Below are 11,860 nucleotides of genomic sequence, written 5' to 3'. Positions count from 1 at the left end.
TGCTTCATATTAGTCTTCATATTGCTCTCCTTTTGGCAAATTTTTTTTGCTTCCGAGTAAGATTTTATTTGGGATGACTTTCTTACTGATTTCTAAAACAACTCTCTAAACTAAGTTTTTTAATTAAAAAAAACTTTTATGCTAAAAATCTTCTTTAAAAAACAATAAAAAAATTGTCTCAAACAAAACCTAAAATTCAGACATACAGAAGGTTGTGATTTTGAGCAAATATTACATGTAATTGTATATTATCCTTTACATGGTCATTCTGTGAATTTTGGTTAATTTGTTCTTATTTAGCGCATATATTCCTATGAGAATTAGGCTTCATTTGAGACTCTTTTTTTATTGTTTTTTAAAGTAGTTTTTTAATACAAAAATTAAAATTTTTATATTATAAAGTTATTTTAAGAAACAATAAAAAAGCCACCCCAAACGGAGCCTTAAACTATAACTTTTTAAATTGATAGGAGTTCTCAATAGAGATTTAAAAAGGATAAATTTCTCTTCTACATGCCTTAGCTATATAAAACAGATGGAATATACATAAAATAAGCAAATGGAGTACATTTAGACTTCGTTTGGGACAACTTTAATTTTTTTTACTAGAAAGCTAATTTAAGAAGCAGTAAGAAAGCCGTCTCAAACTAACCTTAGACTGCATTCAGAAGTATCAGAAGTTCCACAGCAACTCCGCTTAAAGTGTCATGCATGCTATAATCAACCATTTAAACCTAAACTTTTCTCTAAATCAAGAAGAACATGCATAGCAGAAAGCCAAGTAGCTCAAAGGAAATGTCTGTAAACTCTCAGTGGTTAAGAAACAATCCACCTTAATGGTTCTGTATCGAGTCCAAGTACAAGTTTTAGTTGTCCAAAGAGGCTAAATCAACATTTTGATGATCGAAAATGTCGAACAAAAACATCACAACTAAAATCTACAAAACATTTATTATACTATAGACAATATAGAAGAGATCTACAAAATATGCTACACTCGAAGTCAAGCAGTTCTCCACCAATTAGGAAGCCTCCATCTCCTATGCCAGAAGATGGAGACCTTAGACCAAACAGGGAAACCAAAATTGTATTCTAATGGCTCGTCAACCACTCCCCCAACAGTTAGAGGTAGCCAAACATACCTGGAATCTCTCAGGTCTGCCGGATTCCACCTATCCGCCATGAAAATGAACACACCTGGGAGCCCTGAAAGAGGGACTATGAAAGTGCTCTGTGCAAAGAAAGTGGTCATTTGGAATATCTTGTTCCCTCCTACACAAGGGTTGCCGATTGTCTCCCAGAGCCCCATAACTTCCTCTGCTGCATGCGCCATCGCCCGGTTCGGCGACCACCCTGTGCAGCCAGAAGTTATCATGTAGTAGGTTCCTTTATGTTTGAACAAGGCAGGAGCTTCTCTATGCTGACCAATGAGAATCTTTCGCATCTGATCGGCGACGTCCAGGTAGTCGTCGGTTAGAGGACTAACATGGAGTTCGCTGTTCTCCTCCGACGAGTAGATGAGATATGCCTTCCCATCATCATCTTTGAAGATGGTCATGTCGCGGCTATCACAATTATGAGGTCGTTTACTGTAGAGATACTTAAAAGGGCCTACTGGGGAATTGCTGACAGCCACACCAACAGAAGCTTTTGTGTAATTTGCATCATCAATGTGCATCCACATTACAAAATTACCTGTGTTGTCATTATAGATAACTTTGGGTCTCTCAAGCACATTAGAGTGGTGGAGATCGTGTGTGGCATTTGCTTGCTCTGCTGGAAGCACAACACCCTCATTTTTCCATGCCCATAGGTCCTTTGAAGAGTAGCAGCTGACCCCAATAATGTCAACCTGACAAAAGACAAGAAATGATAAATAAGAAGTTGGAAAATATACAAATCTATCAGTTTTGTTGACAGGATGAAACATTAAGCTTTATATGTTTGGCAAGTATAGACTTCATGCATATTTATGTTTCGTTTGGGATGATTTTCTTACTATTTTTCAAAGCAATTTTTTAGTACAAAAATTTTAAGTTTTGTACTAAAAATTTGCTTTAAAAAGTAATAAGAAAGCTGTCTCAAATGAAGCATTAGAACAGTGAGATCAGATGGTGCAGTCAAGTTCATGGGAAAATTAGAATAGAAAAGTTAAGTTATATGCTTGAGATAGTTAATGACTTAATGTCCTCCATCATCACAGTCAAGTTCACACAGCAGTAGCAGCCTAATTTCAACCATAAAAGCTGCAAATGTGTTCATGTACAATGAAGCTAACTAAGTGATATAAGTGTTGTGAAGAAGACAATAAATAAAGAATCAGATTCACTTTTGGAGAAAGGTGAAATAAAATAAACCACCAAACATCTAGTGCAGATGCAAATACCTCGAGCTGGGCCAAGGCCCATTTTTAAAAGTAATACAAAATCATTTGATATCCATAATATATAAGTAGTTTGTACTATTTGGTCCTAGCCAGGTCTACCAAAAAAAACTATCAACCAATTGTTGTCAGGCTCAGCCATGGCAAGATGAATGATCAGGTTTATTGTGATTAGTCCTCTAATATGGCGGGAGTAGGGGAGCAGAGAGGCTGGTCCAACCCAGCCACCCATCTAGGGCTGAATCGGCCCTTGGGCTGGGCGGAACTCTCAACATAACCAAGGAGAATTTCGGCTCCGTTTGTGGACCTAAAAAAGCTATAAATTATTATGAAAGAAGCTGACTTGCCTCTCGAATAGTAGATCACTTGTATCTTTCATTATTGTTGAAGTATTAATAAAAAAATCAGTCCCTATCTTTGTGTTCCTCCGCTTTTCTTCTCTTTTACTTGCTGTTTTTGCTTTCAAATCGTATCATCCTCTTCTTCTTGGGTTTTTTTTTTTTAATCTCTTCTTCTTGGGCTTAAAAGAGAATAAACAGAAAATCCAGGAGATGCAATTACAAATGTGCTGTGGGATCCATATTGCAAGATATTTCCATAGGTGAATGACAAAACGACCGATACTTAACGAGTTCTTTAAATGTGCATTTTTCCAGTCACTCCTGTTGCAATGTTTAGATATACTACAAAAAACATATTTTACCATGTACAAATTTACAAAAGAACCATCTTCAAAAGTTTTCTTCATTGTTCAGGTTCAAAGTTCACACCTATCTCAAATTCAGAATATTATCATTTTTTCAAAACATAATCTCATAACTAGAAAATTATATGAGTATAACAATACAATTACTAAAAATTGCTAGAAAAAAATATAAGACAAGCAGGGGTAGACACAACAACCTCTAGAGTCCTAATGGGAGTCTAAAATTTGTTCTAAATTTTGAGTGCAGATCTAGTCTGATGGAGTAGCCACCATGGTGGTATAAGATATAGTTAAAACATTTAATTGTTCATCCTACACCTGATAGTTGGATTTCCTCATATCCAGATAGATTTTGAAACATTCAGAGTACTTAAGCCCAAAAGTTTTGCAGGAGTAAAATGATGGGATACCTTTTTATTCAACCCTTGGTTAATATCCATAAAAAGATAAGCCAGTTCATACCTCCTTTTCAAACTAAGAACTGACGTTCAATTTAACCAAAATTCCTTGCTACAGATGGTCATGAAAAACGAGCAGTGCTAGCATCCACTTACAAGTTACAAAAGTTCACCGAATATAAAATGCTAAAACTATAAAGTAGATTGGTTAAAATAATGTAAACGAAGGTAGGGAATGCAACCCAAAAAAGACCACATTACTGATATACACATCAGATAGCCACTGACATAGGAGGATCACCAAGAGAAAATTTGTTGTAATTTACTTCTAAGGAAAATCTTATAATGGCATGATGAGGGTCAATGAGTTCAACAGAATGGTCACTAAGTGTAAATTTGACATAAATTTGCGAATAACGTTCAAGTTAGAGTGGCCTAAAGAGATTTTACTTAAATAGAAATACAAAGTGATCTAGCAAGCACAGAGATTTCATCTTCAATGAAAATAAGTGAAAGTTCTGGTTGGTATGCGGATGGTTTCCTATATTGAGGTAAAGTTGAGTCTTAACAAAAAAATTGAAGGGAAGTAATCTGATGGAGAGGAATACAATCATGAATCATTCACCCCACCAACAAACTTTATAAAATAAAAAGGACGAGGAATAAGAGGCGCTCTTTTTGAAGGTATGAAATTAGGATAGCCTTTGCAGTGTAAGAAGCCACCAAAACAAGGGAAGGCGATAAAGACCAATTTAGGTGTTCAGCCGAAACCAGAGCAACCAATGCACAGCAAGGAAGAGGCGGGATCAAGTGATAAACCGATGACTAAGGGGGTCAGATAGTGGGAGAAGGCTCCAAATTGGAAGCTAGAATGGAATTCATGGCATTATCCAAAACCAAAGGAAGCGCTCAAGAATGACTTCGAATGCAAAATGAAGAACAAAAATCCATAAGAGACAGATAGAAAGTCGATGAAGGTAATGAGAGAGACGCTGAAACCGCGAGAACTAAGTTTAAGAGTCCTAATTGAACACAAGAAGAATGAGATGCTGACAACATGAGACATTGACGCCAAAAAGGCGACTAGCCCATATCATGCAACGGTCACAAGCGCAAAGAGGCACAAGAGTGAGAGGTCGAGTGACAAAAGTAGAAGATATAATTAGGTAGAGGGATGAACATGTGCGGACGCACGAATGAGTGGCAGATATGGGAGCAAACCAATGTGTTCTAGGAATTCATAATACCAGCAAAATCTATGATACAAGACAATTTAGGGTTTAAGTTTCCTAATGCATGTAGGATGGATGATACAGTGATTGTAAACAAAACAAAGGAAATTAGGATTGCACATTAAGACTACCAATTATACAAATATTCACATACTTGAGATGCAAATCAAAAAAATATGAGAGTTTGAAACATCAATATTAATACAATGGAGTAAATTCAAAGAAACAATGAGAAATTTGCACTACATAAATCAGTAAAGAATTAGATTTTCCATCATAGGCTAAATTTCATTTGTATTAATATTGAACAAATTACAAATTAAATTAAGTCAATAATAAAATATTTACAAGAAATTAGATAAGAAAAAGAGTTTGCAACAACAACAACAACATCAAGCCTTTATCCCATTACGTGGGGTTGGCTACATGAATCATTTTTCTCCATTGTGTCTTGTTAAGAGTCAAATTATCATTGAAATCTAATAAAAAAGGTCATTTCTAATATTTTCTAACCAAGACTTTTTAGGATTGCCTCTTCTTAACATAAGTCAAATATAATACATCTACTTTTCTAGCCGGGTCATTGGAAGGCCGCCGTTTTATGTGACCAAACCATCTAAGGCAATTTCCACTGAAGCTACTCCAACCTTTTCAAGTATATGCACATTTCGTATCCTGTCTCTAAGAGTTCACTAAATGAAGAAAATTCAAGCTTCATTATCAATACAAGATGACTTACCTAAGAATTAGATAGTCAAACTTGTAACACACTCTAAAGAAAGACACGTCCAACATGCAAATAAGATTGAAAATTGGAATAATAAATTTTATTTAATCAAAAGCCCCATATCATATGTCTAGGGGTTTTTAATATATAAATTTCTCAACCCTAAGTAAATAGGTTTGGCATAAAATAAGTCCAGTTTGATTCAAATTAATCTAAAACTCAATTCCCAATTATTCATGGATAAGTCCTGAAGCCATAAATCAATGCAAATCACACAGAAGGCAGAACAACAAGCAAATTGAGAATTTTCCAATCTCGTGCAAGTCATCACCGATAGCGGGATTGTAGCTGCATCCTCTGCAGGCAACAGAGATTTTAATAACGAATAAATAATAATTATTAATCCAGATTCTATAAGAATTGAATTCAATAGAAAAAACTTGAACTAAAATTTTTGCACTAAAAATTTACCACAACATAACTAGCCCAAGCCCATGCCAATTCAAAAAACTAATCTATCACTAGGGAATCAAATTAATAGATATCGCATTCTATCCTTGTAGTCATTAAGTATAGGCATGTTTCACATAATGAGGAGAAACAAAAAAATATATTTGAAATTTCTATTTTTTAATCAAATACATCAAACATCACAAAGAATCACATATCATCTCAAAAAATAAAAATGATATTCTACAATGGATTCAAAAATAAAAATAAGGTTTTGCAAAAATATCAAAATTCCCAAGAACTTTCTCCCACCTAATGAAGATAGAGCTTTACTCTGAGGCAGAAGTTCCCCATAAATTTAAGCATTTATGGTTATGTACATCCAAGATAATTGATTTCTTAAGAATAAAATCGATTAAAGCTGTAGTAAGTATTTTATGATTCAAAGTTTGATGAAGAATGTTTTTTGGAATTTAAAATGACATTCAAATTTGGAAAAAAATATTTTTAGATATCTAATACGATTTCAGAAACTTCATATGATTAGCATGAAACTGCAGTAAATATTTGCATTGAAAACTTCCGAAATTAAATTCAGGATCATTCGAATTTCAATTCCAGCAAATTTATAGTCGAACTAAATGTCTCGATGAGACAAAACTATCAACATTATAAATGATCTAATCCAAATCCAACTAAGCTCAAAGTAAGTATGTTAATTATATTTGAAAGCGTTTAAACATATATTTATAGATCAAACAACATCCAATTATAGAATATTTATAATCAAATCAAGTGGCTCAATAAGATGAATCTAATAAGTCCAAAATTTGTAGGTAATGCCTATCAGGCAATAACTCCTTATGTTGTAGCACTCCCTACACGGCATCAGGCAATAACTCCTTATGTTGTAGCACTCCCTACACCGCATCCTTATTAAGATCACTTGGAAACTATCAATTCAGTACATCTTTCCCATGTTGTTCAACTAGCCTATTATCCTCTACTAGTCATGAAGTATTTACATCAATATCTTATATAATTTCAATCAAAGGATGAGATTGACCATCTGATTCGTCAAAAAAATTTAGTCCATTATTTACAATAGCAACTCGTAAATCGTCAGTCTCAAATAAAAAAGATTAGAAAATTTGATGTAAGGAAATTATAAGAATTATTGAATGAGAGTTTCATCACATTGAAACAACTCAAAATTTTTGAACTCCTCAAAATGTTCAAAAGATGTTATATCTTAACTTCTATATCTTTCAAGTAAGTTTTTATTTGAATTATCAACAAACTTTCTTTTTTATAAATAATATTACATCTTACACATACACTTGAAACATATGCCCATGAGATAGCATAGACGGAAATTTAGTAGTAGATATGATCCTCACTAGACCTATATGAGGGCGGGTGACAAATAGGGTCTCCACTTACAATCCCGGGAAGGTAGGGCCATGAGATAGTCTCAATGGAATGCTAATAATGGATAGGATCCTCACTAGAAAGATATTATGAAAAGAAAGCAGTTGACAGGGCCTCTATTAATCCAAAAATCTCAAAAGATAAAAGCATCATAAAGTTCAAGATTATCTAAAAAACTTTGAAGGTTCAAGATTATCTAAAAAACTTTGAAGGCACAAACCTCAAAAGGAGTGGGTATGCCGAAGACCTTACGTTTGTATAAGGAGATAACATATCTCAAAATTTGTGTCTCGCTTGATTACCAAAAGACAAGATGAGTGCAAAACAATGGGTTACCCTTGACCACAAATGCCAACCCCCCTTGCTCTCCAAATGGCTCCCACATTGAATTTCCTGCCTCCACAAATCGTCGCTAATTTGCTTTCTCCTGCTGACATCAAGAGGAATAAACCCTCCCTCATGCCCCTCATCTCCAAAGACCTACTATTGCCTTTCATTGCTCTAAGCCACCGACTCACATTACTTCCTATCATGATGCCATGTTATTGTCAATTCCAAACTCCTGTTGAAGTAGACTTCTACCCTATTCTACCAGAATAATAATAAGAGAACTCTTCCTTTTTTTTTTCTCTTCCAAATAATAAGAGAACTCTTCCTCCATTCACATTACTCCCAACTCTCAACCTTCATATGTGCATTGAGCTAATATGAAGCGACTGCAATCATCATATCAACATCTTTTCTATAGATGTGAGTGCTTGTTTATTCGAATATTTTTATAATATGCTATATTATTTGCATTTAGGCCCAATCGAGACTCGAGATGATAGCAGTTCCCTTGGAAGATCCTCTACAGTAAAAAAACAGCTATCAGCTCAGCAGCTGAAATTAGCATTGGAGGCTTCTCCTATGACTTAGTTTCCTCAAGGCAGGTTGATTAATCACTTTTTGAAGGGATTGCATACGTGCACCTATGAGTTAGAGGCACTAAAAACTATAAAATGCTCCTTGTTAGAGGAACATATCCAGCATGCAACAAAAATCATCAAGCTTACTCCAACATTTTGTTCATCTTCATATATCCTTCTTAAGAAATATTACATGAGAAGCAAAATACGACATTTCATGATTTTTTCCCCTATTTTTATGAGTTTCTGGCGACCTACTACGGCCATACAGATCAGTGACTTGATGAAATGATAGAATGGTCAATAGCGCCTTGATGACAGTTCATAATTTTGTGATCAGTTTATTGAAATAATAATTTTTTCTGATATTCAGGTTAGCTAAAAAGTATTTGAACTCTAAATAAGGCCTTCAATGTATTCTATGAACAATGACCAATGACATTTCTCTTTGAAATGTATATTGTGCTGATGAAAATCTTTTGAAATATGAATAAGCTCGTCATTACTGGATAAATAATCTCTTAAAATGTTATCATCAGAAGCTTGCTCGCCAACTTTAATGCTTACGAGTTTCATTCTCTTTATCTAAATTACTTACACCTTTTGTAGCCTGTTCAGCATAATCCCAGCTATTTATTTCCTTGCACAGGCATAACTATTAGCATAACTAAAACTTAAAAGTAATATTTTCCATTCTTCAAATATTATTTAATTCCAACATTCTAGATAGTTTCAAGCTCTTTGACCCCACCTAGCGGGACAAAGGCTTGATAATGTTGTTGTTGTTGTAATGAAAGGAGAAAGTAAATTCAAATGAAATAAAACCTACAAGAAAATAAACTCAAATTAACTAACCCGTGCAGCTCCCCTAGGATGAGCATGGTAGGTTGGTCCATCTTTGTTTTCCCCATACCAGTAGTAGGTTTCCGTTCTCTCATCAAACAAAATTCCACCTCCATGGGCTTGAATAGGTTTTCCATCAGTATCCAACCAAAGCTTTCCTGGATAGAAATGCTTGCTATCATTCATTTCCCTTGTTGGTCCTGTTGCAGACTTTTGATCAGGGAAGAAATAAAGCCTCAACTCAGAAGACTCGTCGAGAAACTCATCAATTACAGTATGTTGCTTTCTTGGTCCCTTTCTTCTAAGAGCACGCGGATTCCTCTTGCTTCGCGGAGCTGGTAGATGAAATTCTTCTTCTTCGATTTCTTCTAATTCTTGGGTAAAATGATGGTTGCTCGATTTGACTCTGTTCTCTTCATCATTCTGATTGATTTGGGAAATGAAATAGATCGTGAGAATGCATCCCACAAGGCTCCACAAAACAACTGACACAGAACATCTACTTCCTGCATTGCAATGGAAACCAGATGATTTCCTGTGTTTGATCCTCATCCTCATTCTCTCCCTTTTACTTACCTCCAAGACAATGCTGCATTAAAGAAAATACAGCCTATGTAGTTGCAAACTAAACACAACCAATTGACATTTTGCAGTGCTCTAAATTTGCAAGAATCATTGCATGTTGATGAGAAGGAATTAGTCAAAAGAGGATAGCGTCATGCATAAATAGGATAAAACCAATTGATTGGTTCAAAAAATCAAGTTTTGATGGGCGATGGAACAGTACTACTAGATCACTGGTGGTGTAAACTAATTTAGTTGATAAAATTTTTAGAAGTTGTTTGACAAGTTTCTGTGATCTAATCACGCCTTCATCACAAACTTTCCCAAAAGACAAAGACAGTAGAACTAACAAAAAAAGAACATCTTGATAAAATTCAAAATCAGTATGGTTTTGCTTAAATTAGTATATTTCTTCACTGGTGCAAAAATGCCAAACATTTCATCACCAAAGCTGCCGCTTAGCCTAAACTTATCCAAAGGGAAAACAATAATATCTTAAAGTACTTCAACATATTAAAGATCCTCAATCCAAATCTCGAAAACCCTGGATAATTGAAAAAAAAAACCCCGCACTTCCAACTTCCAACTATGATAAATTGAAATTAAAGCTACAAACCACCCTCAAATCTCAAAACATTCAGAGAAACTACAAAACCATAACCCCAAAAGCGAATTCACGCGCCCTTCAAGAACAGAAAATGGTAATCAAACCATCAAAATCAAAACTTTCAACATGAAATCCAACCTACATATCAGAGACTCGAAGCAAAAAATCCTATTTTGTCAACGCACCTGACTGAAAAGGCCATGATCTTCCTGTCTCCGCCATTTTAAGAATATTCATCAGACTCGATCAATCGCAGCTCTCTCCCTCTCGCACTCTAAACTCTGCGCCCTCATAAAAGAATCTTATAAAAGCTCCATTTATCACAGATAAATTTGCCAACTTGTAATCCTCGTGAAAATCCTTTTTTTTCTGGCAGGTTATGCGTCTATATTAGGTAGGGTTTGGTGATTCGAAAATCGACTTGTGACTTCAAATCTGCGGCTGTTCTTATGATGTGCCGCTGTGATCTTCCTTCAATTTAAATCTTCGACAGAAAATTTCGTAGGGAAAGGAGAAAATTGCTCATAATTGGTAGGGCTCAGACTTCTGAGGTCAAAACTTTGCTTTGGCATTAATTAAAGTTAAATGATTTGCATACATACTACAAGCATATTAAATACTTACATTTTTATATTTCTTTATCCAATATATTAATTTATAAATTATATAATAATATTAATTTATTTAAAATATAATGTCTTTATACATATATATTAATGTAATTTAAATATTAATATGGTATATAATTAAATATAGAATTTTATGAGTAGTTATAATTTTATAATATGAATATGATAAGTGACCAAAAATACACTCGATCCAACACAAATTTCAAGGTATATACAAGTTGAAAATTTTCAAAATTAAAGCTAGGAACATCTTAATTTTGCTTTCAACAAACTTATAGTCAAAATGAACATCTCATAGAAACGAACACAACGACACCAAAATCGGTGTGATCCGAGCCCGAATGGGTCGAAATAAAGAGTTTGAGGTGTGCTCAGAAATTTCAAAGCATTAATTGAATGACAAAAATGATATCAAAATACGGCGAGCGACTAAGTGAGACAAATCCAACAAGCCCAGAGTCGCTAAATTTTGACATCGTAGCACTTAAACACTTGAAAAACGCTCTATGATCAGGAGAATCAATACGGGTCATTCGATGGATCACTCAGAACCTGACCCTTGATCTTATCCATATTTTACAAGGTGTGCAATTCACTAAAATCAAATATACCCCCACTCTCTACATGATTGGGACCTTTGGATGGAAAAATTAGACAGAGTTTTGAGGCTTCAAGAGTTCTAGCTTCGCAGCTGGCAAACCTTTGTTGACTACCGATAGCCATCGGACTTCCACCCCACCATTGTAATACCACTACCTAGCCTCTGCCTGCAGCCGGACTCCTGCCTTGACCATCATCTGATCATCGCCGAGGCGCCAACTGCCACTGACTACCACCCAACTTCCGACCGCTGCCGGACTTCCCCTCAACCATAGTTGGACCACTGCCCGGTTGCCGACCACCAGCGAACTTTCGCCCAACTATCGTCAGACCACAGCTCGGCCGCTGACTCCCGCTAGACCATTGTCAAATCACTGCCCAT

At 35.2% G+C, this 11,860-nt stretch overlaps 1 protein-coding gene across 2 annotated transcripts; it reads right to left on the bottom strand.

Annotated features, from left to right (window-relative positions):
- Window positions 1–783: 783 nt before the first annotated feature.
- Window positions 784–10,814, bottom strand: LOC110105902. Of its 2 annotated transcripts, none has more exons than XM_020835585.2 (3): window positions 10,435–10,814; window positions 9,091–9,667; window positions 784–1,852 (listed from the first exon to the last, which is right to left on the bottom strand). In XM_020835585.2, exons 1-3 carry the CDS (start codon window positions 10,449–10,451, stop codon window positions 1,004–1,006), a joined length of 1,443 nt encoding a protein of 480 aa, XP_020691244.1. In that variant the 5' UTR covers window positions 10,452–10,814; the 3' UTR covers window positions 784–1,003. The 2 variants fall into 2 exon arrangements, with proteins under 2 accessions (XP_020691244.1, XP_020691245.1); XM_020835586.2 differs by having other exon boundaries at window positions 9,091–9,584.
- Window positions 10,815–11,860: the final 1,046 nt, after the last annotated feature.

Source organism: Dendrobium catenatum, unplaced genomic scaffold (assembly GCF_001605985.2).
Source record: "Dendrobium catenatum unplaced genomic scaffold, ASM160598v2 fragScaff_scaffold_862, whole genome shotgun sequence".
Lineage (NCBI taxonomy): Eukaryota > Viridiplantae > Streptophyta > Magnoliopsida > Asparagales > Orchidaceae > Dendrobium > Dendrobium catenatum.
The sequence above is the reverse complement of the archived record's forward strand: the minus strand, read 5'-3'. Positions and strand labels throughout refer to the sequence as shown.

Excerpts from the sequence above, each read along its gene's own strand:
- LOC110105902 (XM_020835585.2), bottom strand. Across the intron at positions 1,853-9,090 it reads ATCCTAGGGGAGCTGCACGG|GTTGACATTATTGGGGTCAG; the intron begins GTTAGTTAATTT and ends GTCTTTTGTCAG.